Source organism: Corythoichthys intestinalis, chromosome 15 (assembly GCF_030265065.1).
Source record: "Corythoichthys intestinalis isolate RoL2023-P3 chromosome 15, ASM3026506v1, whole genome shotgun sequence".
Lineage (NCBI taxonomy): Eukaryota > Metazoa > Chordata > Actinopteri > Syngnathiformes > Syngnathidae > Corythoichthys > Corythoichthys intestinalis.
In genome coordinates, this window is record NC_080409.1 from 54,995,526 (window position 1) to 55,020,747 (window position 25,222).

At 41.1% G+C, this 25,222-nt stretch overlaps 1 protein-coding gene across 9 annotated transcripts in view; it reads left to right on the forward strand.

Moving 5' to 3' along the window:
• LOC130931032 (ryanodine receptor 3-like) overlaps positions 1 to 25,222 on the forward strand; it is a 201,207-nt gene that overhangs the window by 8,433 nt on the left and 167,552 nt on the right. For 7 of the 9 annotated variants that reach the window (XM_057859484.1, XM_057859483.1, XM_057859486.1 and 4 more), the window contains exons 2-4: positions 11,448 to 11,567; positions 18,025 to 18,129; positions 18,519 to 18,539. In XM_057859484.1, coding sequence (XP_057715467.1) covers positions 11,448 to 11,567; positions 18,025 to 18,129; positions 18,519 to 18,539 — 246 coding nt within the window. The remainder of the gene's footprint in view (positions 1 to 11,447; positions 11,568 to 18,024; positions 18,130 to 18,518; positions 18,540 to 25,222) is intronic. The other 2 variants (XM_057859491.1, XM_057859490.1) reach the window with 1 other exon arrangement.

Genomic DNA, 25,222 nt, shown 5'->3' on the forward strand with positions numbered 1-25,222 from the left:
ATGGATGGATGGATAGTCATTTTCACTTCATATCCATGGTGTTAAGATCAACAAAGTTGGTATGTTTCCTTCTGTTGCACAATGAAGTCCCACCGTTCAAATTGGCCCGTTAGCTAGCGGGAACCCAGCTAGAGGGCACGCCTGCCTACAGACAAACCTGCTTTAATGAACTATTGATCGTGCCACCAAATGAAGAAATTTCCGCAGTAGTGTGTCAGAGTGTGAATATTTTACAAGGCAATAGAGGAAGCCTCTCTGTCCGTGGAAGATCCTGTGATTCTTTGCGTCTCTTCTTTTGTCATACCTCTGATACGCGTCCTCATGATTTGAGCCGGCACAATGGTTGAGTTGGTTCTATACCGAATTTATATCAAGAGTGTCAAACTCATGGCAATTAGATCTCACGTGGGCCGGACTAGTTTATTGTTGGCCAAATACTGTGAGTTAACTTACTGGCTGCCATTGATGGCGTTCGACATGCAATCCATTTTGATTTGGAAAGGGTCGATGAACTTGGCCCGCAAACCAGACCTCTGATATAGTGCATTTTGGAGAGAACTCGACTGTGTTTGATGCAAAAAAAAAAAAAAAACCCGGTCAAAATGGATCGGATATTGCAATTTAGCAATGTGAGGCGGGGAACCCAGTACAGTGGTACCTCTACTTATGAAATGAATTGGTCCTGAAAGTAGTTTTGTAAACTGAAAATTCCGTTAGTAGAGAGGCGTTTTCCATGTAAATCCCCAAAATTGAGACGTAAGTCTTTTATTAAGCATAAAACTGCATTCAAACACAGGGGCGCTGGAAGTCACTCACAGCAGGGGGTGCTGAGGAAGTTTTTTTTCCCATCCAAAAACAGCCCTTTCGGTCCAAATTTGTCATGCTCGTGCAGTTTCTCCATACAAGGCGTGCACAATGGCAGTACACACGCATGCTGGATAGTTTACGTGCTACTAGTAGGCTACTACAAAGACAGCGTTCTATTTCACCTACAGTGTGTGTTGAGAGTTTTTGTATTAGAAATAATAGTATTATAATGCAAATCAATGACACACAAACACATTTGCTAATAAGCCTCGGTTTAACACCATAAAATTACACACGAACTTCCAACAGCGCTCTGCACGGCAGCAGCTTAACGGCAACAACAAACAATGATATGACTACAACGCAAGCTTGTTTTATCTATTTGAAGACACCAAAGGATAATCATTTTCATTTTGAATTTTAGAAAATATTTAATCCCTAAAGTTAAATACGGTGTTGTTTCAATATGATTTGTTTATTTATTTTTGACAACACAAAAGAATCTACCAAAATACTTTTCACCCTCCTCAACACCAAGGGCGCTGCTGTCAAAACATGTAACAAATACATGTTACAATTAGATTATTGTACAATAAACATAAAATGACAGTTGTGCATAATGTCATTTACTCAAAGAACTGAGTAAATAATAAAAAGTTAATACACGCACATAAAGCTATCTGTACACGAGGCGAATGAAGAGGACGCTGGGATACACACATAACATATACAGCAGAGGTCCGTGTTAGCCAATTGGATGCCAGGAAGATGCTAAGCAATAGCCAATGGCAGAGCACCTATAAGTATTTTATGTGCGAGTAGCAGCCCAGACTGGATTCTTGCCTTTCGTATCCTGAAATTTCTTTCATAACAAGACGGGATGGTTTCCACTGAGGTGTGTCGTATGAGTAAATAAGTAAATAAATAAATAAATAAATAAATATATATATATTACTACGGGCCAGTGGCGGTTGCTGGTCTTTGAATGAGGGGAAGCTCAATATGTGTCCGCCTGTGAGTGCTTTGTGATGGTGGAGGGGTTCGGCGGCACCCGCTGCTCAGTAGGAAAAGAAACTAGGGTGCCAGAAGTCAAGTCTCAAAACACAAGCAGCTACAATAGCAAAAACACCAGAAATAGGCTAGTTTCTAACTAATTAGTCGTTTTTAACAAAGCAGGTGTCGCTAGGATGATTATGAAAGTCTCCGGTTCAACGGAATGAAAATTGCAAAAATGCCTCCAGTGGATGTCAAAATGACAAGATTACCGATTCGCTCATTTCGCTCCCATTTAATGGGTTTGTTGTCAAGTATTGCTTTATTGCAATCTTTTATTGTGAAAAAAAAAACTACCTTATTAACTGAAATTGGAGGCATCGTTTCGTCAAAAGTAGTTCTTTGCAGTCATAATGTGGCATCTATGGCAATGAAGAATCTCTGAGTGAAATGGCAATGAATATACTGTACTGGTGTCACAGAGAGACATTTACAACTTAACATGATAAACATGTTCAAAATGAACTACCAGCTCACTCCCTAAATGTCCAATCAGCTTGGAGACATTAAAAGCATAACCCAAGTGTGCGGAGGCCCTCTTCTGGCTAACTCGGAACCTACTGGCAACAATGAGTCCAAATTGAATCAATTCGCCCTGAGACAAAAAAAAAAAAGGGTCTCCAAGGATGGATGCACATACATACATCCCTAGAATAAACCTAGCAAATGTCATTGAAAGCTGTCCAAGGATATCGGAGAAATGGACATTTTTAGTTTGTGCCCCCCCCCCCCCCCCCCCCCCCCCCCCATGAAGAAGAACAAAGTAAGCGAGTCTTTTCAACCTCCTTCTGGGTCTCTAAAAAGAAGCAAGCAAGCACGCATGCACGCACACACATAGGGTATACAGTATACTGTATATAACTAGAAATGACTTGGCTGGTCTGACTCCATCTTAGCTGAAGTATAAGCCAAGTGCTTATTAGATGGATGGAGGACTAAGAGTCTATCCCCTCCTCTCTCTTAAGAGGAAGAGCATGCTGTGTGCAAGCGACAGACAGCCGTGTTACCACAGAAACAATGTCAGTGTGTCACATATTAAAAGTCTTCCTTCTTTTGGCGGTGCTTGTGAATGCTTCTCTTACACGCATCACTTCTGCTATCTGCCTGTAATGGGGTCCAATGTTCTTTCTTCCCGCAGTGCCCCTAGTAAGCCATTTAGAGAAGTGTTAACTGCAGCAATCTGGTGCCGCTAAGCTTACGTCGCCCTCCCTGGTAGGGGGAGGTGGAATCGGTCTCCTAATAGAAAACGCTTGAAACTTGATTTGCAATGGATTCAAATGGAATGATTTGCGTCTTCAAACCCAGTTTCAACAAGGACTGCTATTCGACGTCACTCCCTGTCCTTCTCCATACAGGCAGATGTCAACATCCTACGTATCTTTTCATATACTCTTTTTGGAACATTGTTTGCACAGTATATACATAGGATCTTTATCCGGACAGTGCTGATCTAAAACGATAACAGGCTTTTGTATCATCCGTCACCACTCTATGACCTTATTGAGATACGTGCAGTCATGTTGAAGCAATAGGAACATATTCATATTGGACACATGACTTAAGTTATGCTTTTACATGAAGCTTACTATATATACACAAGTAGTTTAAGTGCATCAAAAAGCCAGCGTTAATAGTTCCTCAACAATTAGGAACAAGTTACACAAACCTCATGTATTTAAGCTACTATAACCTACTGTAAAACCTTTGAGTTTACACTACTCAGTCTATTTGAAATTGAGACTGTTTTAATGGAATTCAACATGCATCATCAACTGCTTTTGTCCAGACAAGCCTTGGGTAATCTTTCCTAAGAATTGTCACATTTTTTTTTCTACCCCAAAACCTCCCGTTCTCCGCTCAGATTTTGCTTTGCAGCATCTCAAATGACTCATAAAGTCAGGAACTACACCCGCGTATTATCAACAGTCCCTCAGCAAACAGCGCTTGACAAATCAGTGTCGCAGCTGTAAGACAGCCTGAGCTCTCCTCTTCTAGGACAGCTACATTAATACTTGGAGAAAGAATTGGACAGGCAGCTCATAAAAGGCCGTAAATGAAGTGTTTCCGAACAAAATAGGAGCATTTGAAACAACCTGATAGCCACTATGACTCAATCGGCACGGCCATTATATCCAGGGTTCATGTGGGTCATTAAAAGTCATTCAATGGATTCTGTCAAAATTCAGGCCTTAAAATGCATGACAAAAAACATTTGCGGCATCGAAAATGATGTTAACTTGGCCGTTAAAAAATGTTGTTGTTTTTTTTTTTTTTTGTAACATTATTTTTTTAGATTTGTCTGATATTATCGGGTAGCCGGGATAAGAGAACATAAGATCATTACGAGACAAGGGAGCTGATACTATCGGCTACCCGTTGATGTCGGCAGATAAACGCCTTCAAAGTGAATGTAGAGGCCTTCTGCCTCTGTACAAGGGCTGGTCACAGCTTAGCACAGCAGTTTATGCTTATTGACCATTAGATGTCTCCAAACTAAGATGCTTAGGATTTGTCATTTGAGCAGACCATTTGCATTCGTGGTGCAAACATTAAAAAAAAAAAAAAAAAAAAAATGATTGAAAAATCATGAATTAGAAAGTCATAACATACCTTATTCACTGTACTGAAGCTGCGTACCTTTGTTGTTATTTTGAGCCAAAAGCGCTGTGTGAGACGTTTCTGCCTGGCTTGTTCAACGGAATCTTAGATAGTGAGAAAATGCCTGAGAAATGTGTGCTGGTGCCCATTTTTAAGAACAAGGGAGACGTTGTGGCAACTACAGAGGAATAAAGCTAACGAGCCACACAATCAAGCTATGGGAAAGAGTAGTTGAAGGATGGTAGATTTGTGAGCAGCAGTACGGTTTCATGCCAAAAAGAGTACAACAGATGCAATATTTCTTTTGAGGATGTTGATAGGTAAGTACAAAGAAGGTCAGAAGGAGCTGCATTGTGTCTTCTGTGTAGATCTGGCCAAGTCTATGACAGGGTGCCTGGAGAGGAACTAGGAAGTCTGGAGTGGCAGAGAAGTATGTTCAAGTGGTGCAGGAAATGTAAGACAATAGTGAGGTGTGACAGAGCTCTGAGCCCCTACTTGTTCACTCCGGTAATGGACAGGATGACAGACGGACAGACGAGCTTAGACAGGAATCTCCGTGAACTATGATGTTCGCAGCTGACATTGTGAGAGCAGGGAACAGGTGGAGGACAAACTAGAGGTGTGGAGGCTTGCCCTGGAAAGGAGGGGAATGAAGGTTAGCCGTAGCAAGACGGAGTATCTGTGTCTGTTAATGAAAGGGACCCAGTTGGGAGAGTGAGGCTACAGGGAGAAGATGGAGGAGTTGAATGTTTTAGGCTCAACAGTCCAGAGCAATGGAGATCGTGGAAAAGAAGCGTGCACAGGCAGGCTGGATCGAACGGGTGGAGAAAAGCGTCAGGTGTGATGTCAGCCAAAATGAAAGGAAACAGTGGTGAGAGCAGCGCTGTTGTGTGATCTGGAGACAGCGCCACTAAGGAAAAGACGGGAGTCAGGAAAAGATAGGCATGAAGATGTTGAGCCTATGAGCACATCAGAGGAACGGCGCATGTTGGAGGATTTGGAGATAAAGTCAGAGAGGCCAGACTGAGATGCTTTGGGCATGTCCAGAGGAGAGGGTGTGTATATTGGCAAAAGGATGCTGAATTACCATATGGCAGGCAGGCAGGAGCTCTAGACGATGACCCAAGACGAGGTTTATGAATGTAGCTAAAGAGGACGTGAAGGTAGCCGAGGATGCAGAGGACAGGGTTAGATAGAGACGACTGATTCGCTGTGGCGACCCCTGAAGGGAAAAGCCGAAACCATAAGAAGGGTTGGATGAAAAGTTTAAAAAAAAAAGATTCTCACACATTTCTCTCTCTTTGCCGTTGACAGCAATGGACGTCTGAAGCATTTTGACTGGGGCAAATAAAGGAACCCTCCCTTGTCAAAAATGGCTATTGTCGTCAATGGCAGCCAGTGAGTCTGAGCTTCATTTTGTGAAATATTTGTCGACACGTGCACATTCCTGACCTTGTAAAGGAGGGTTAGAGACCCAAAACCAATAGGAAGCGACAACCAATCACCAGAAATCAAGAGGAAATGATCCAGAATTTACTGGAAGTGATCTGTGAGGATATTAAAATGACGCAAAATGAACAAACTCATTGCCTGCCAGTGACAACGATAGACGTCCAATTCACTTATACTGTGAATGCTCATCTTCCATTGATGTGGAGCGCCGTCAGCCGTTCAATGATTTGGCCGAACAAAAATAAACCAGCCCGGTCCACGTGAGATCTAATGGCCGTGACCCGCCCCGCAAACAACAATGACTCTGCTGTAGTGCATTTTGAAGAGGAAAGCCGACTGTTGCTATGCACAAAAAATATTTCCCTCTTGGAGCGTGATCGGTTGGAAAAAAACATGATCGGAGCTCTCATTGATATGCTAGTGCTACACACACAGGTCTCAGAGGTAAGTGTGGTTGCAGTAGGCCCACAATGCAGACGACAGGATTATAGAGAACGGACAACAAAAGAAATAAGAGTGCGTGAGAGGGAGCCAAATTCAATCTCAAGGTGCCCTCGGAGACTTTGCTCTAGCCCGACATGACATTATTTTAGGATAATGAAATGCTTCTCTTAGAGCCGTGGGTATTCACGTAACATTTACATCAGCGATCTTGAGTTTGCTGGGGTTTCAACTCCAGCGCACTTTCAGTCTCTCCGTCATTTCAATCTATTTCAATCTAAAAATGACAGCTGCTTGTGAAGCATGCACAGAGGCGACACCTGCTTTTGTTTTTTGTTTTTTTGTGCTTCTTTAATTCTTGGGGCGAGTTCATGCCATTGTTTTTGGTGATGTGCGGACGCTAACTGATACATGCTAATCCTTTGTATTGATTGATATTGCTGGATCAGCAGCTAGTTTTAAACACACATTTGAATTGCTGTTATTGTAGATGAAACTGATCTGATTTTGATTTTAGTTGTTGATGTCATGTGCAGCTGGATAAAGTCAGCAAACATAATAAGGTCTGACATTGTCATTTTGGAGTTTAGCTGGCTGTCTAGCTAGGACTTAGCTCCAACATCTTGGCGACGACAGTACAGTGACAAGTAAGACATGATTTTGGATGATTATTTTTAGATTTATGGGATACATTAATTGCGACTTAGGCGGAAATTTGGGTTACGTCGCCAGCGTAGGAACGGAACTTGTTCGTATCCCAGGGACTATCTGTAGTAATGTTGTTGGGGTCTTTTTTTATTTTATTTTTTTTTAATTTTCTATACTAACTAACTAACTATAGCACCACTATGTTCATAGGTAGCATAGGCGTGTAGTAATATACAGTGGGGAGAACAAGTATTTGATACCCTGCCAATGGGTTTTCCCTTTGGCAGTGTATCAAATACTTCCCACTGTATTTCTTGTTGTGGTTTTTTCTTCTCCTCTCCTGTCTGCTTCCTTCCTTTCTGTCCCCCATAGCATAACCCCTTCATGTTCGCTGCTTCCTTCTAATAAATAAAACATTATGAACAACCACAATGGGAGTATATCAACCACCCATTGGATACATTACTGTAAAACTGTTCAGACCATAAAGACACTCAGATTCCTGTTCTCCATACAGGACAGGTACAAGAGAAAATCAAATCTTTTTATTTACTCATCCATTTTGATTGTCTAAGATGCCATGTGGGGGATGTGTTTGTGAGCCCGGTCGAGGGAGAATTTTTGTCACCATCAGGGACGGACAAAGTGTCATGTTAAACATTGTACTTCCAACTAAAGGGGCTAGCAATGAGGTGGTTCAAAAAGCTTCATTTCCAGAACAGTATTCTTAAAAAGCCCGGCTAAAAAATAGTGCGCTGTGCCCCGAGGCTTATGTTTTTGATTTTTCACGCAGCTCTTCCAAACACACAAATGATGGTCAAAAATGCGTGCTTATACATGCATCCGAGACACGGAGTCACCGTTTTAGCACTTTTTCGTTCCGCTGCACTATAAGATAGACGCTTATGGATATGGCTACTTTATTACCACCGCAATCTGCTCTCAGCACATTAAATAATGCAGCTGGCCATTGTACAACAATCTCCCGCCCCCCTTTCTCGTCCCATAACGCTACATATCAGCACATTTCTGCTTAGTCTGCTATCGCAAGGAGTAACTAGTACGAGTTCAGCGTTTATAGTCTTCGACGCTATCGTCTCCTTTCCGCAACAGTAGATGCAATTGTGTTCAGAAAAAAAAAAAAACAACACATTTTGCAGAAGTCGCTTCTGGCAAAGGGGATAATTGAACTGATATCCAATCAAGGGAGTGCTTAGCAACGGTGGAAGAAAACTTAAGCAGAAGCACTGCAGGCCAGCCTTCTGCATGAATGTTGTATGACATACAGTACATACAACAAATGGTCTCATAGCGAGCCCTTCATCAGCTTTGAAAGGTTAGTCAGGCAAAACATATGCATATCCGTACATTCTCCATAATAATATGAAGTAGGTGATGCCCTTTCTGGGGAAATGACAATGGTAGCTTTGCTGTGGTGGTTGGATGACTTTCTGTTGATTTTTAAGCATTGCGGGGGCATTTTCTGGTCACTTCCTGTTGTTATCGGCTCACTTCCTTTTGACTTTTAGGGGTAACTTCCTGCTGATATTGAGTAACGGGTTGGAAATCAATAGGAGTGAATAGAATTTTTTGTGCCATTGAAATGAATAGCGAAAAGGGCATTTGGAAATCAATGGGGAAATTTTGGCCATTACTAACGAATGGGAACATTTTTGCCGGAACGTATGTTTTTAGCAAAAACCTTTGTGCGCCTTAGCTTCCTGAATTTTTCAATGCATAAATTATGTGATTTGGACAAGTAGAGTTTTGAAATCTGACATTTTTTCTCCATCGTAAAACCCCGCGTTTTTGGACGAACGGTAAATAATTGCGCACCAAAAAAAAAAAAAAAAAAAAGCCAACGTCTCATGAGTATTCCGGTCGTTTTGGTGTTCGAACGGTGTCAATGGGTTTCGACCGGGCGGCGCGCCGAAGAAGCGCCATTGGGGGAAAAAAAAGGAATATTCGAGATGGTAACTTTTGCATTAAACGCAAAGCTACCATCAATAAAAAACAATCCATCATCTTTGCCAACAAGACAACCCCAGAAATCTAAGCACACATTTTTGAAAAGCATCATACTTGTAGTTACAATGGTCATGTATCGATTCACTATAGACTGTTGTTTTTCTGTCAAATCCTTGAACGTTAAGCTCAATTCCTTCACCCTAATTTGGACCGTACAAACAGTGTAAATAGCCTTACAGAGATTGGGCGGGCTCAACTACGGATGTGTTTGATCAACACGTTTCGAAAGGAAAACCTCCCAATTAGAGGAAAAACAACTGTGTGTGCGTGTTAAGCATAAACTGTGTGGTGTACTGGAGAGCTCCGTTTTATATTTGCAGCTTTGCTTGAAAATGCATCCTGATAGGAAAATACTGTATCATCGACTGCAGTGGCCTGTCCCCAACCTTTTTTCTGTCATCACGGACCGAAAGGGGGGGGGGGGGGGTTAGGTTTGTTTTAGGGTTTCTAAAGATTCTTTGACAACAACAATATTCTGGTAATGTGAGCGACTGCAGTTCATATAGAAACATATGGAAGGCAATATATATCAAAATTCTGTCATGCTTATTGCGTACTGTAAGTGTTTTGTATAAATGCGGGTTTGAGAGTTACTTGTTTTTGCTGCGGGCAGCGTGAGATCAATTTCTGGACAGTCCAAATGCTTTTCCGTCTCTTGTTGAAAATGGATTGATTGGACACAAATGTTTGACCGTATGCTTGATTATACAATGTAGAAATGGAGGACACAGCAGATTAGTGAGATGAAGTTGGTTAATATTATTTGGGTGTTTTTTAGTTTTTTTTTTTTTTTTCAATATCTGTTAACGGCATAGTGCGTATTGTATGGAGGTAGATTTGTGTCTTTATTATTCAATCAAATAAAAGTTGCTTCAATCAAATAAAAAGTTGCTTCAATCAAAATATATATTTTCAATCGAAGAAAAGTCACTTCAATCAAAAAAAAAGTGTTTGAATGCAAAAATAAAATTGAAACTTCCCAAAATATTTGAAAACTATTTTTCTTTGAAAGTTTTTTTTTTTTTTACGGAAACAACATTTTGATTGAAGTCATGTAATGTTGCGTTTGGACCACATTTTGGCTAGGACATTTGTGTCTTTATTATTCAATCAAAAAATAAGTTACTTCAAACAAAACAAAACAAAAATTCAAAAGAAAAATCAATCAAAAATTTTCAAAAATTCAATCGTAGAAAAAAAGGTTTGAATGTGAAAAAATATTTGAGACTCAGAAATTCGCATTTGAACACTTCATTTTTCATTGAAACTGTTTTCTTTGATTGAAGCAATCCTTTTTGAATTTGAGCCATACTATGGGTAGGACATTTGTGTCTAAATAATTCAATTACCAATAAAAGTTGCTTCAATTAAAAAAAAAAATTGAAGAAAAAAAATCATTTGCAAAAATATTTTTTTTGAAAATATTTTTTTATTTGAAATATATATATATATTTTTATTGAAGTGTCACTTATTTTGAAAAGCAAAAAGTTTTAAACTTTTTTTTTTAAAGTGGAAAAAGTTTTGAAGGCACTTTTTTTTGAAGTGGAAAAGGTTTTGAAGGCACTTTTTTTCGATTGAATCATTTTGACACAAAGATTCAACTTGAATGCTACTTCCGGCATGTTTGAGTGGCAGGTGACTACGCCAATGGCATACAAGTATGAAGCAAGAATAATGGCCACCAGGGCTCCATCCAGCCATCGGACTCTGCTCGAGTCCAAGCCGAAAATAGGGCACCGGTACGGGGGTGTGACATCGGCATTTACAGGTCAATTGCTGTTGATTTGGGGTCACTGAACAGGAAGTGACCCAAGAATGTCCCCAAATGAATACTGAAAATAATCAGGAAGTAACCTGTAAACGCCCTAAAATGAACAGGAAGTCAATGCCCACAAAAGAATATGAATGCTCTGGTTTCAGTGCTTTTGACGGCGCTAGACGTCCAATCCGGTCACAATGAATGGGACGTCTAGCGCCGTCAATGGGAGCCGGTCAGCTCACGTAGACACTTTTCTAACAGAAGGTTTTGGTAGCAACTCTGTTGGTTGGTTCCTTTTTTTAAAACGGTGCCAACTTTCTAAAACAATCTTGGCGGGAGCATTTCAATAACCTTTCGAGCTAGAACGTCATTGTGACATATCACCTTTTCGATATATTGTCACACCCCTACTGTATACTTTGTTATATTTTCTGGCAACCGTACACTAGTTGGTATCGGGTCAAATACTCAAGTACTCCGGGGAATGCCTCTTTATTTTAGTGTTGTCATCAATGATTGACTAGTTTGCATTCATTAATGCGCTGCCTATGCAGTACTGAAGTCCTTGAACCTAAGGGTCCTGAGCAAAAGATACAGGGGTGGGGGGCATACGCTCTAGACGAGTGCACACCCAGATTGAAGTCTGTTTTGTTTTGACAGGATGATGAAGTGGTGCTCCAGTGCGTGGCCTGCATTCAGAAAGAAAATCGAAAGTTTTGCCTGGCTGCCGAGGGGTTGGGCAACCGGCTGTGTTACCTTGAGCCGACGTCCGAAGCAAAGGTAAGCGCGCACGCTGCTTGTCATCTTTTCGCACATTTTCTAACACTTAATAGAATCGATCGGGCAATAGTATCGTTTCTTGTATTTACTGTATGACTGTTTGTATGACTCTAACACACCCAATATAACATTAATAGCACTTATACCCAGTGGCGCCTCCAGAAATTTTTCATGGGGGTGGCTAGATGGGGCCACTTAAAATCTTGGGGTGGCCAAAACTAAAAAGCCATAATTTCATGTTTTCATGATATTATTGCAGTAAAAAGGTCAGGGGAAAACTATCAGAAAGACACGGCTACTGACATACTTTGGTGTATTGTGTAATATTTGATGTTACTAATGATTTCATGTGCATAGTCCATAACTGTCCAGTCGACATTTTGAGTTGCACAACAATTCTGTTTTATTGTGTTATGTAAAATATTAGGCATAAGGTGTACATTTAACTAGGGCTGTCAAACGATTAAAATTTTTAATCGAGTTAATCACAGCTTAAAAATGAATTAATCGTAATTAATCGCAATTCAAACCATCTCTAAAATATGCCATATTTTTCTGTAAATAATTGTTGGAATGGAAAGATAAGACAAGACGGATATATACATTCAACATACTGTATATATGTACTGTATTTGTTTATTATAACAATAAATCCACAGATGGCATTAAAATGATTAACATTCTTTCTGTAAAAGGGATCCACGGGTAGAAAGACTTGTAATTCTTAAAGGATAAAGGTGAGTTTGTATATCGTGACTAAATATTGCCATCTAGTGTATTTGTTGAGCTTTCAGTAAATGATACTGTAGCGACTTAACTGTTCTGCCCAAATGCATGATGGGAAGTGGTGCAACCATGACTGGGTGTGGTGGCTGCAAATGCTATATCTTCTCTGCGTTGGGTACACTACAGGGTGTTAAGAAAAAGATCAACTCCTGTCATTCTTCCCCACATCGCTTCCCACAATATTTATAGTTGCTGTGGGAGAGATGACAAAGCTTTTGCCAATTAAAAGCACAGCCCCAATAAATGCTTGTATCTACTCCACTCACTTGACACTGCCTCTTATCTCTGTAAATTAATAAAATGGCGCCATTGTAGGCTGTTTGCGATAACGCGTGAATGAGTCGTACCGCGAATGCGTTAATTGCCATAAATATTTTCACGTGATTAATTTTTTTAAAAAAGACCGCCCGTTAACGCGAAAAATTTGACAGCCCTACATTTAAGAAAACAAAATAAATGCATTCATTTGGGATGAAATGCATAACTGATGCTACAACAATCTAACGATATACTGGCAAGCGGGGTGGCCAGTGGGGTGGCCAACCAGTTTATAGCCACCCCCTGGTGGCGCCACTGCTTATACCATAGTTTAAGGAAAACAAGCACAATATAGTGCATAAAAGATACGCAACGCCTTCTTATCACGAATGGTGGGATGGTCTGTCCTAACACAAGGAACACAGGAGATCCTGCCCACGGCCCGCCCCGCGAGAGCCTTCAAAAGACTTAATATTTCACCAATCATAGTCATTATTTGTCGGGAACCTTTTTGTTAACGTCTGATATGGTGACCTTGAAAAGAGTTTGCCTCCTCGCCTGAGTGTTTTTTTCCGGCTTGGCGTTTTGATCGCTGTCGACCCGAATAAATTGTCAACTTGTTCTCCGTGAGCCTTCTTTAAACCTTCCAAAATGGAGTCAGTACAAAAAGTTACGACAAAGGTGAACGTGCCGAGTTTGGACTTCTGGCCGTATTGCTGAGTCCCGCTGGCCCGGCTCGTGGGATCTGCGCGGGCCGGCCGGCGCGGGTCCGGCGGTTCGGCTGGCGCGATTCCGGCGGTCTCGCTAGAAGGTCAGATTCCTTCACTATCATGGTCACGGGAAGAAAAACGGATTGACGCAAGCATAGGGAGACCGTGCCGACTAAACCGAGAACCGAACTATCCCAAATATTACGACAAGCGCCGAATGTCAGTTGACATATAAAAGTCCCTTTATCTTCTTCTTTCCCTTTCCGGAAAAGAATTGAATCTGGTCATCCGAACGTGAAACGGACGACAGGTGAGAGAGAGCTCAGCTCGGCGTGATCCAAACATCCATTAAGCTCTTTTTGTTGTTGCTGCTGCGGCAAACAATCAGTGAAGTCAACTGGTAAAGCACATTATCATCTTGCCTTTACCGCAAAGCCCTTTATGTTCCTTATTTTTCTTGCAAATATGTCCGAGATGGACCTGCTGTCTGATCATGATTTGCTACAATTACCGGTACACCCCTGGACATTTTGATGGATTATTTCATAGACAATGTCGTCTTGTCCCCGTAACTTTATTATTGCTGAGCGGTGCGTTCATAGCTGTTGTCGCATTTTGTAGTGTGCACAACTGTAGCTACTTATTCACCACGGTATAGTCCTGAAAAAGTTGCTCAGGTTCATGTTTCAATCCCTTAAGTGCTGTCTGCTTCAGTACGGCATAGTGAGTGTACCTTCATTGAAGTGCAAGACTGTACAACTTGCCACGGAACAATTCATCTTTACATCTCAGCATAGGAATCAAAGACATCAGATTTTTTTTTCTTTTTGGATCAAACCAACAAGACGTGAACCGATATCAACAGGAAGGGATCCCGAAATGTCAACAGGAAGAAGGGACGGACTGGGACCGTTTTTCTAGTCGGGACAATCAGGCATCCAGGCCTCGTCAGACGGTGAGGGGTGGGGGCCAGGGGTGGTTGATGTGGCCATCTAATATTTTGTACATTAAAAAAAATGAACGTATGTTACTTGGCTTTGAAATAAACGTAGCTTCAAATAAACAGACTTTTTTTTTGGGGGGGGGGGGGGGGGGGGATTACATATACAGTGGGGCAAATAAGTATTTAGTCAACCACCAATTGTGCAAGTTCTCCTACTTGAAAAGATTAGAGAGGCCTGTAATTGTCCACATGGGTAAACCTCAACCACGAGAGACAGAATGTGGAAAAAAAACTGAAAATCATATTGTCTGATTTTTAAAGAATTTATTTCCAAATTAGAGTGGAAAATACGTATTTGGTCACCTACAAACAAGCAAGATTTCTGGCTGTTGAAGAGGTCTAACTTCTAACGAGGTCTAACGAGGCTCCACTCGTTACCTGTATTAATGGCAACTGTATTAACTCATTATCGGTATAAAAGACACCTGTCCACAACCGCAGTCAGTCACACTCTAAATTGTTGCAAGCACCAGAATATGGCACCATTCACAATGATATGAATCATGAAAAATACAGGTTAAATGCATTAAAGATGTGCACGATGACGCCAGCTTACCGTTGTTCATCGAGAATCTTTATTTACACAATTCAACATAAATACTGTCTGCTTTGTCTCATTTATATTATTCAGTACATACATTACTGTGTTATTACTGTCAATTTAAACAGTCCATACTTTCCAACACAATTGTTGGTTCTTTTAAATGCTTTTAAATACAATCAGTCTTTACACACAAGAAAGTATATTATCCTAACTTTTGCTACTGTTTTCCAAAAATCCGTTTCGGCTCATTCAACACTATCAAAGTGCATTTATGGTACATGTCAATCAAACATGAGCGACTACTGCAGTAACCAGTATGAACATATTTACATTTGTATTTTTGTTTCAAATTTTAACAAAAAATATATCATACATACCGTAAACAGTGTAATTATTAACAAAACACGTTGTACTGGTATACAGAGGAGATGCGATGCCCACAGTTCAACCGACCGTTACACAAAGAAAAAGAGAGCTCGTCATTCCACTTAGACAATGGCTCCATATAAAGCAAATACGCTTATTAACAAAATGATTTTTAAATGCATTAAAGATGCGCACGATGACGCCAGCTTGCCGTTGTTCATCAGGAATGGGAACATGGCTGCGCGCATGCGTCATTAGGACTACAGCACCGTTATTTGGCTCTGTCTGAACAGTAGTCCAATGGTGCCACCTACTGACCACTCCAAACATCTTCAATCGAGAAACTAAAGCATACATTGCATATATTGGACACACACCTTTTCTGCATTACAAAACCACAAATTTCACACACACATGTGATCACACCTTGGGGGCATCACACAAACTCCACGATGGTCATGACCAAAGAGCTGTCGAAGGACACCAGAGACAAAATTGTAGACCTGCGCCAGGCTGGGAAGACTGAATCTGCAATAGGTAAAACGCTTGGTGTAAAGAAATCAACTGTGGGAGCAATTATTACAAAATGAAAGACGTACAAGACCACCGATAATCTCCCTCGATCTGGGGCTCCATGCAAGATCTCACCCCGTGGCGTCAAAATGATAACAAGAACTTTGAGTAAAAATCCCAGAACCACACGGGGGGACCTAATGAATGACCTACAGAGAGCTAGGACCACAGTCACAAAGGCTACTATCAGTAACACCATGCGCCGCCAGGGACTCCAATCCTACACTGACAGACGTGTCCCCCTTCTGAAGAAAGTACACGTCCAGGCCCGTCTGCGGTTCGCTAGAGAGCATTTGGATGATCCAGAAGAGGACTGGGAGAATGTGTTATGGTCAGATGAAACCAAAATAGAACTTTTTGGTAGAAACACAGGTTCTTGTGTTTAGAGGAGAAAGAATACTGAATTGCATCCGACCAACACCATACCCACTGTGAAGCATGGGGGTGGAAACATCATGCTTCGTGGCTGTTTTTCTGCAAAGGGACCACGACGACTGATCTGTGTAAAGGAAAGAATAAATGGGGCCATGTATCGAGAGATTTTGAGTGAAAATCTGCTTCCATCAGCAAGGTCATTGAAGATAAGCTGTGGCTGGGTCTTTCAGCATGACAATGATCCCAAACACACAGCCAGGGCTACAAAGGAGTGGCTTCGTAGGAAGCATTTCAAGGTCCTGGAGTGGCCTAGCCAGTCTCCAGATCTCAACCCCATCGACAATCTGTGGAGGGAGTTGAAAGTCCGTGTTGCCCGACGACAGCCCCGAAACATCACTGCTCTAGAGGAGATCTGCATGGAGGAATACATGCCAAAATACCAACAACAGTGCGTGAAAAGCTTGTAAAGAGTTACAGAAAACGTTTGGCCTCCGTTATTGCCAACAAAGGGTACATAACAAAGTATTGAGATGAACTTTTGGTATTGACCAAATACTTATTTCCCACCATGATTTGCAAATAAATTCTTTAAAAATCAAACAATGTGATTTCTGTTTTTTTCCCCCACATTCTGTCTCTCATGGTTGAGGTTTGCCCATGTTGACAATTACAGGCCTCTCTAATATTTTCAAGTGGGAGAACTTGCACAATTAGTGGTTGACTAAATACTTATTTGCCCCACTGTATTCCTTGTATTTATTTTGTACATTTTTTAAATCTACTTTAAATTTATATATTTGTGTGTGTAGACATATACATGACTACTCAGAAAATGAGAATATCCTGTCAAATCTGCAGTCTTCCCCATGCATGTCTGAATTATTCTGAGCCAACCTTGGACGTGATTTATAGGCTCAAGACACTTTTGCAGGTGTTTTGAATGACGTGACAACTGTGCATCCAAATCGGAAGCTTTTATCGCATTCCAATTCCTTAATGCTTGTGATTTAGAAAAAAATGAAAAATCTCCATCTAAAAAGTTACGAGGAACTGCTTGAGATTTGTCAATTTGTATGTAATGGCTCCAAAAAATGTGTTGTTCTAATCTTTTAAATTGCCCAAATGAAACAACGTAATATTCTAATCATTCAGGTAGTACTGTAAATACTTGAATAAAATATTAAACCAATGATAACAAATGATATATTAATGACATAAAATTACAAAGCAAATGAATTCAGATCAAAACGGCTGTCTCCTAAAGGACTTATACAGTTCATATGTGCATTTTAGGCGCGTTCCATCATTTGCGTTAAAACGGCAAAATGACGTATAGCTTCTTGGCTGTGACACAAGTGCCTGGACGCCCCAGGGTAGTGGTGCTGCTCAAAAACATTTACATTGGGTTATTTGCCGTGGATCTGCATTGCAGCCCAATAAATGACCAAAAATGCCACAGTCCACCCCTGAGTGACACGTTTTGGGCTTAAAAAAAAAAAAAAAAAAAAAAAAAAAAAAAAAGTTGCCTTACACACAGCGATCCCTCCGTGTGCTTGTGCCCGCTGACTGTTGATCTCGGGCGGGCCGCGATAGCTTCCCATTGCGCCGGGATGTTCATCGTTGGATTCTCATCCAAACATGCTCGAAAACAACCATAACGGGTCGTGCCAAGCGGCCGGCCAACCTGCCTGTCGTGGCAGGTTGACTTTGCAACTATGCACAGGGCGTACAGCTTTTGTAGGTGTTAGGCAATTTGCTTTGAATGACTGAATCCAGTCATACCTGAAAAAACGTGAATGTGTCCTCATGACGAACCTAATCTAATCTGCTCTGTGGTTGCAGTATGTTCCTCCAGACCTATGCATCTGCACCTTTGTGCTGGAACAGTCCCTGTCAGTACGTGCTCTACAAGAGATGCTGGCTAAAAGTGGACAGAACAGCGAAGGGGTGAGCACCGCTACATACAAAAATGCTTGTGTCAGATTCATACCGCAAGCTGGGTCAGTAGAGTATTTGGAAAAATGTCTGCAGTCAGCCAAGCTTAGGTTTAGAGACTGATAAGAGCACTGCAGGGACCCCATTTGCCAAGAGGTCCTGGCCTAAATGAATATTAATGAAAGAGATGCGCTCCCTCTTACGGAAGAAACAAACTTTGCGCATAAGCCAAGCTACTTTGAGAGTAATGAGACAACCTGGTGGCGAGGTGTACCATATCATCAATACAAAGTTGCATGTATTACCTATCATTTCTCTCAGTGTTGCAGTGTGTTTCCTGATGTCTATTATTCCATCTTTGTCTTTTACTTCTATGTTCAATTCCATCCTCCGCATGGCAGACACGCGGCCCGGATCGATGGGTATGTTCACCGTCGATACCGCGTCCCTTCTCTTGCATGACATCGGTGAAAGACACCGGTTGATTTGGATTACTGGTGAATTTATAGACTGCTTTTAGATGTATTCTATCATTTAGGTGACCTGTCAGTCAGAGTATTAGGTTTGTCTGCTCTTGATCAGTGCCTCCTCATTCATTTAGGGCAGCAGCTATCGATTATTTTAGTGGTCGATTAATCGAATAATCGGATAAGGAACATAAAAAGTAAAATACCTAAGCTGAGCTGTGCCTCAAACGGTATAAAATAAATAAATGAGGATCGAAGTACAACGAAAAATGAATTGGCTAACTTACATAGCAAAAGTCCGCTAGCTTAAATGCTATTATTTTTTTGTGTAATGTTCGATGGTTCAAACAATACATTCTCACAATAAAGATAAAATATACCTATAAAGTGACTTACAAACGCATTAAAAAAACATTAGCTCAAAAAAAAAAAGAAAAAAAAAACTTAGCTTAGGTTGGTCCTAACAGGGAGCAGCTGGATTCAGCAATGTGAAATGAGTTATGGCAAATTCACTATTGACACTAGAGGGCAGTGTATCCACCCAAATCAATAAAAGTAAATGCAAACACTTTCAAAACAAACCATACCAATGCCACTTTAAACGAATAGTCGAAGCAGCAAAATTTAATTTGAATCTTTTTTCTAATTTTGCAAAAATAGTTTTTTTTTTTGTCTCGCACAAAACCTTTCGTTTCTTTTGTTGCTCGGCCAGCTTTGCAGAATTCGCTCGAAAATGTTCGCATCGACTTCCGTCTTTATAGCAAACGTGGAGAGGAGGAAGTGACATATGCCGTAAAGCAGTCTGCACATTTTTTTTTTTTTTTTTTGGGTGACCGGGTTCCTGCCACCCTCCTCAAAGTTGATTAGTGCCGATGAAAGCGCTACAGACCCCCTCAGATCAACACAGAGGTGTCATTCAACTAGTTTTCAGTCGACATGTCACAGATGTTATGTAAATATTTTATAAAGGTTGAAAAGTTCCCTAGTGTTGCTTTAATAATGATAAATGGAACAATTTGAAGGTTTTCCAATCGACTTTCTGTGAAAAATAAGAGAACAACTTCAACTAAAGTTATGGAAAAAGTGCCACTATATTTACTGTTGAAATCAAAATAATGCAAACATCCCTTTTTCGAATCAAGTGCCAATAAGGTACGACCATAACACATATGGCGCTCACAGTGCTTCTGGCTCAAAATAACAACAAAGGCACACAGCACAGTGAATGAGGTATGTCATGAGTTTATAATTCATTCACTTATTTTTCATTGAATTTTTGCACCGTGAATGCCAATGGTCTGCTCACATAACAAATTTTAGTTTGGAGACATCTAATGATCAATAAGCATAACTGCTGTGCTAAGCTGTGACCAGCACTTGTCCAAGGCAGATTCACTCACCTTGAAGACAACATGCATATTGGGCCAAAACCGTTGTCAATATTTATTTTTTATTGGCTGACCCGATATTATCAGACAACTCTAGTAAATGATGTAAAAAAAAAACAAAACAAAAAAAAACCCATCAAGTTTATACCATTCTTCATGCCTAAAACGATTAGTTGAATGCTTTTTAAGGCCTGAATTGTGACAAAATCCAAATCCCAGTCAATAACCCTAAGATGAAGCTTTTGCCATACTTGAAGTCTTCTCAGCTTTTTAGGTTCGCTCCTTAATGTCACATGGCTAATGATGATGAGGATTCCAATAAATCCTCCGCTGTTAGCGGCTCCTGACACGTGAGATTAAATGGATGTATCGGGCGGGGCTGCAGCTTTGGGTTGTCTGTGAGCAGATGAGACCATTGGTTCTGCGACTCCTGGGATGTGCGAGCACAGAATTATGGGACGCTTTGGGAAAACACGGTTGAAAATAGGAAACATTGAGCTAACGCCCAATTAGACATACTGTATTTGATCAGCCTTAGTCCTCTTATAATGTGTTTAAGGCCAATAAATAGGTGAAAGAAGACCTCAGCCAAGGCCATGTCGTTAATGAGCATCTTAAATATGATTTAAGTCCACTAGTGGTCTGATGGGACTGTGTTTCTTTGGCGACCCGTTAAGCCTCTCACCAAAGTTGGAGCCCCAGCGCACCGCAACTCTCAAAAACAATAACCAACCTGTGGCTCCCAAATGACATCAGTTTCTTTGATGAGGCTTAACCATTGCTGTGAAAAGCACATAAAGGCTTAGACACTTCAAGATAAAGATGAAATGAAGCTAACCTGGTCCAGGGCTAGCGAACATTAAATCTTCTAAATTACATCACAAAATGAGTACAATGAAGTTTCACATTTACACAGCACATTGCAACATGATACTGTATAACAAAATATCGTGTATGTTGCGCTGCTAGCCAAATGTCTCTTAGAAGTCTTTTGCGCGTCCGGGCGAAAGCAGATCTCGTCGCAACTCTTGTGACAATCGCGGTAAAGGAAGACCTAATTGCCATGTTAAATCTTGACAAAACTCAAGGTGAATCTCTGTCAAATTTCAGCCAAATATTTATCCCTTGACAAAACCTAAAACAAGCTTTATTTTAATGTGATAGCCATTTTAGTGACACTTAGTAAACGTTCCTGTGTACTTGTATGATTTTAGCATCTCGGTATCAAAGGCAAAGAGACTCCGTATTTGTCTTGGTGTTAGACTACATTTGATCTCGATCTAGATTTCCAAAATTCTTGTGAGTCTGATTTTAGGCAAGTCTTGGTCTCAGCAGCTTACAAGCACGGTACAAGCGTAAGTGTTTTGATATGCGCAATCAGGATAACAATCCAGAGCACTTTTGATTTGACATTAAGAATCTTAAACTTAAAGGTCCTATAAGGGATTCTTCGAGTTTTTAGAGCAGCGGTGGGTGTCCAAACTATTCCACATAGGGCCGCAGTGGGTGCTGGATTTCACGCAGACAAAGCAAAACAAGACAACACCTTTTCACCAAACTGGTGCAGTCAGGTGCTGCTTGTTTTTTGCAGAAACTTCCTTGGTTAAACTGTGCTCGATATGGTAGGAACAAAAACCAGGACCGCTTTGTACACCCCTGCTTTGCAGGTTGCAACCAAAATCTTTTATTAGACTAGTGTCCACGTGAGCTCACTGGCTGCCATTGATAATGGCACTGAAACTAGAGCGTTCAGTTTCGTGGGCATTTACTTCCAGATCAAAACACTTTCACACGATGTCTAATATTCTCAAATTCTGCTACAGATTTTCCAAATTAAGCATTTTTTTTTTCCCTTCCCATGCATATCTTGCTCATTCCTTACCGTAGCAGAAATGTCACTGACGGAAGTTTGATGATAGTAGAACTGGAAGTTGTACGTCTGGGACGGGACGCTAAAAAGAATAGGGCTCGAAACAGATCGGCTTACCGACAGACACAATTTAGCCAGCCGGGAGCCACGTCGGGACCACGGCGAACCGCAAAGATAACACGCTAAGTGCACGCTAACCCCACAGAGCTCCATATCCAGCAGCAGGATGAGATCAGTCCATCAAAGAGGCTGCACTACCTTGAAGAGGTGCACCTATTTATGTAACAGTTTGCAAACAGCCGCAGGACTCCCGCATCTTGAATGCCGGTGGGCGCAGTTAGATGAAATATGCCACACGTAGTCAACATCTGCATGACATACATCACCTTTTCAATCCGTTTCATTGGAAACTCTTCAAATAGCTGACCTCCGTGGAGACGGGCCCCCCTATCAGATGCAAATTTGTATCAAAATGATGTCAGCGGTTTGTGCTGTATAAATCTTTGTTTCTTCTGCCACAGTTATTACCTGGTCTTTCCTTTGGAAAGATCAGGTAGTGAGATTCTACGGCCTCCCCCTATATGTTATTCTGTTTTTTTTTTTTGAATGGGAATCCTTCGGCGCGCTGCGCAGCCCGAACCGCTTGACCGATCGGCACCATTCAAGTATCGACACATCCGGAATTTTCGCGCGATGCAGAGACTTTTTCAAAAGTCCCCCAAAAAATTTCCGTTTGCCCGTAAACGCCAATTTTCCGAAAAAAAAAAGCAATTTTCAAAACGCTACTTGTCCTACAATTTTTGACTAAATCGCATAATTTGGGCATCAAAAATTCCGGGACGGTGAGGGGCATAAAAGTTGTATACAGAATTTGGAAAAAATTTACGGTTCCCCAGAAATTTGACAAAAACTTGCCCATTCATTTTTAATGAGAAAAAAAAAGTTTCAAAATGTATCTAGTCCTACAATTTTTCACCAAATCACACAATTTTGGCATCAAAAATTCCAGGACAGGTAGGGGAATAAAGGTTATTAATACAATTTGGAAAAAATATACGGTTCCCCGGAAATTTGCCAAAAATTTTCCAATTGAATATTTTACATTGCATTGATGCCATTGACGGCCATGCATGTCGAATCTATTGATGCCAATGTACTTGGATTCAATTGACTTTATGGATGTCGATGCCATTGACGGCCATGGACGTCCAAAATGATTCCTATTCATTTTCAATGAGGAAAAAACTAAATTTCCCCAAATCAACAGAAAATGACCAGATACAGTGTTTCCCCTAGGATTTTTTGAAGCTGTGGTGGTGGGCTGCATCGGAGTCGGACAGCCTCACCATGTCGTGCCACAGCGAATTTTTTTTTCTTCATTTTTTCCCCCCAAGAAGAACCATAACAAAGATATATTTGAAATATTTCATTAGCCAGGCTAATGTTGTACCTCTCAGCTACAGTACATGTATGTAAAATGCGTAGCTGATTACAGCTACGTTACCCGATGTACTAATGCGACTTTTTTTCTCGTGGCAATAGTACGACTTACATCTCGTAGTGACTCAGGGTTGGCAACCCAAACTGTTGAAAGAGCCATATTTGACCCCCCAAAAAACACAAAAAAAACTGATACAGTATGTCTGGAGCCACAAAAAATTAAAAGCCTTTAACAAGCCTTATAATTATCGATACTAGCTATATTAGCCTACTATAGAAATACGTAATTAGCCTTCATGATTAAATGTTTGTTTTCCCTGCAGTGGATCCTATAGAGAATGACGCACCACGTGACTACTCTGTTGTACTATGCCACCACAAGTTTAACTTCATTACAATATTAATGAATTGAAAGAATGTTTGTGTCATGTTTGTCCTCCTAGAAATCCTATTAAAACAAAAAAATATATTTCCCTCCCCCATCTTTTTCCATTAAAAAAAAAAAAAAGCTCCGAAGCATCGCTAAAGAGCCGCATGCGGCCCGAGAGCCGCGGGTTGCAGACCACCGTCGTAGTCCTCCTTTTTCCTTTTATTTGACCCTCATAAGTACTACATTACCACAACAATAACAGTCCTTCTGTCAACTGACCCATTTAGAGCACTGGGGGAATTCTAATAGCCGTGTAAAGAGTTTTACTTGATTCGGTGAGAAGGTGAATAGTTTTTTCCCCGTTGTTCGTAAACTAAATTTCCACACAAAGGCACGTCGAGGTACCATTAACTTAGCAAGGAGAGGTATGAGAGTCATTTTTCGAGTGTCCCAGAGCTCGCGAAATTTGGGTGGGGGGGCGCATTTATCAAAGTTTCGTCAGCCGTAATTGTCTGAAGTTGGCGCGCCGGTGTTGTGCCGAAAAATAGCCACTCCACGTGAAATGTCCCCCCTGACGGGAGCGCCCACACGTCACTCGTACAAACAGCCTTTTCTTACCAATCGATGGACACAGAAACGACGTTCTTGTACCGTGAATATGTATCATTTTACTCTGCTTGAACTGATAAATCGTTTACTGTGACCAACGCTCTGAAAATAGAGCAAGGCTTTATTTTGGGCCCCGCCTCTCCGCAGTCTCTCAGCGCAAGTTAGTCAAAGTTTGCTTTAGACGGCCGTCCACCGCTCACTTTCGCCGAAAAGTCCGATCCAAATTATTGTAATGCCCCGGATATGGGCAAGAAGGAGAGAAGTCTGTATTTGCTTACCCACTTTATTGTGGTAACAATAATAAAGACAAACAATAACAAAATAACAGCGGGCTGCTACAACATGCGACCGCTATCTCTCGCTATCTCGCTCGTTCTCCCATTCTTCCTACTCGTTCCCCTTGCGTCTCTTAAGGGGGGGCCTGCATAGTTACGAACATTAGGCTACAATACACAATGAATAGGTGTCCGCTGAACTCCTCCCACTCGGCTGCCGCTAGTTTGAAGCGGCCTTAAATTTTTTTTTTTATTTAAATAAATAAATAAAATACATCTCATTTGCCAGGCGTGGCGGCTTTCATTTTAGTGTGGCGGTGCGCCACAATCTGTTGAATATAGGGGAATCCCTGAGATATCAATAGGACGTGTCCCCCAAATGTCCCCGATTGCATTGCCGCTTATGGAGGGTGATGCCATTGACGTCCATGGACGTCCAAACTTCCCATTAATTTCCATTGGCATTTCTTTATGTTTGTTCATTCTATTGATGCCAATGTACTTGGATTCCATTGACGCTTATGTAAATTGATACCATTGACGTCCATGGACGTCCAAAAATTTTCCCATTCATTTTCAATGGGAATTTTTTTTTTTCCCCCAAATCAACAGAAAATGACTAGATATCAATAGGACGTGTCCCCCAAATGTCCCCCATTGCATTGCCGCTTATGGAGGGTGATGCC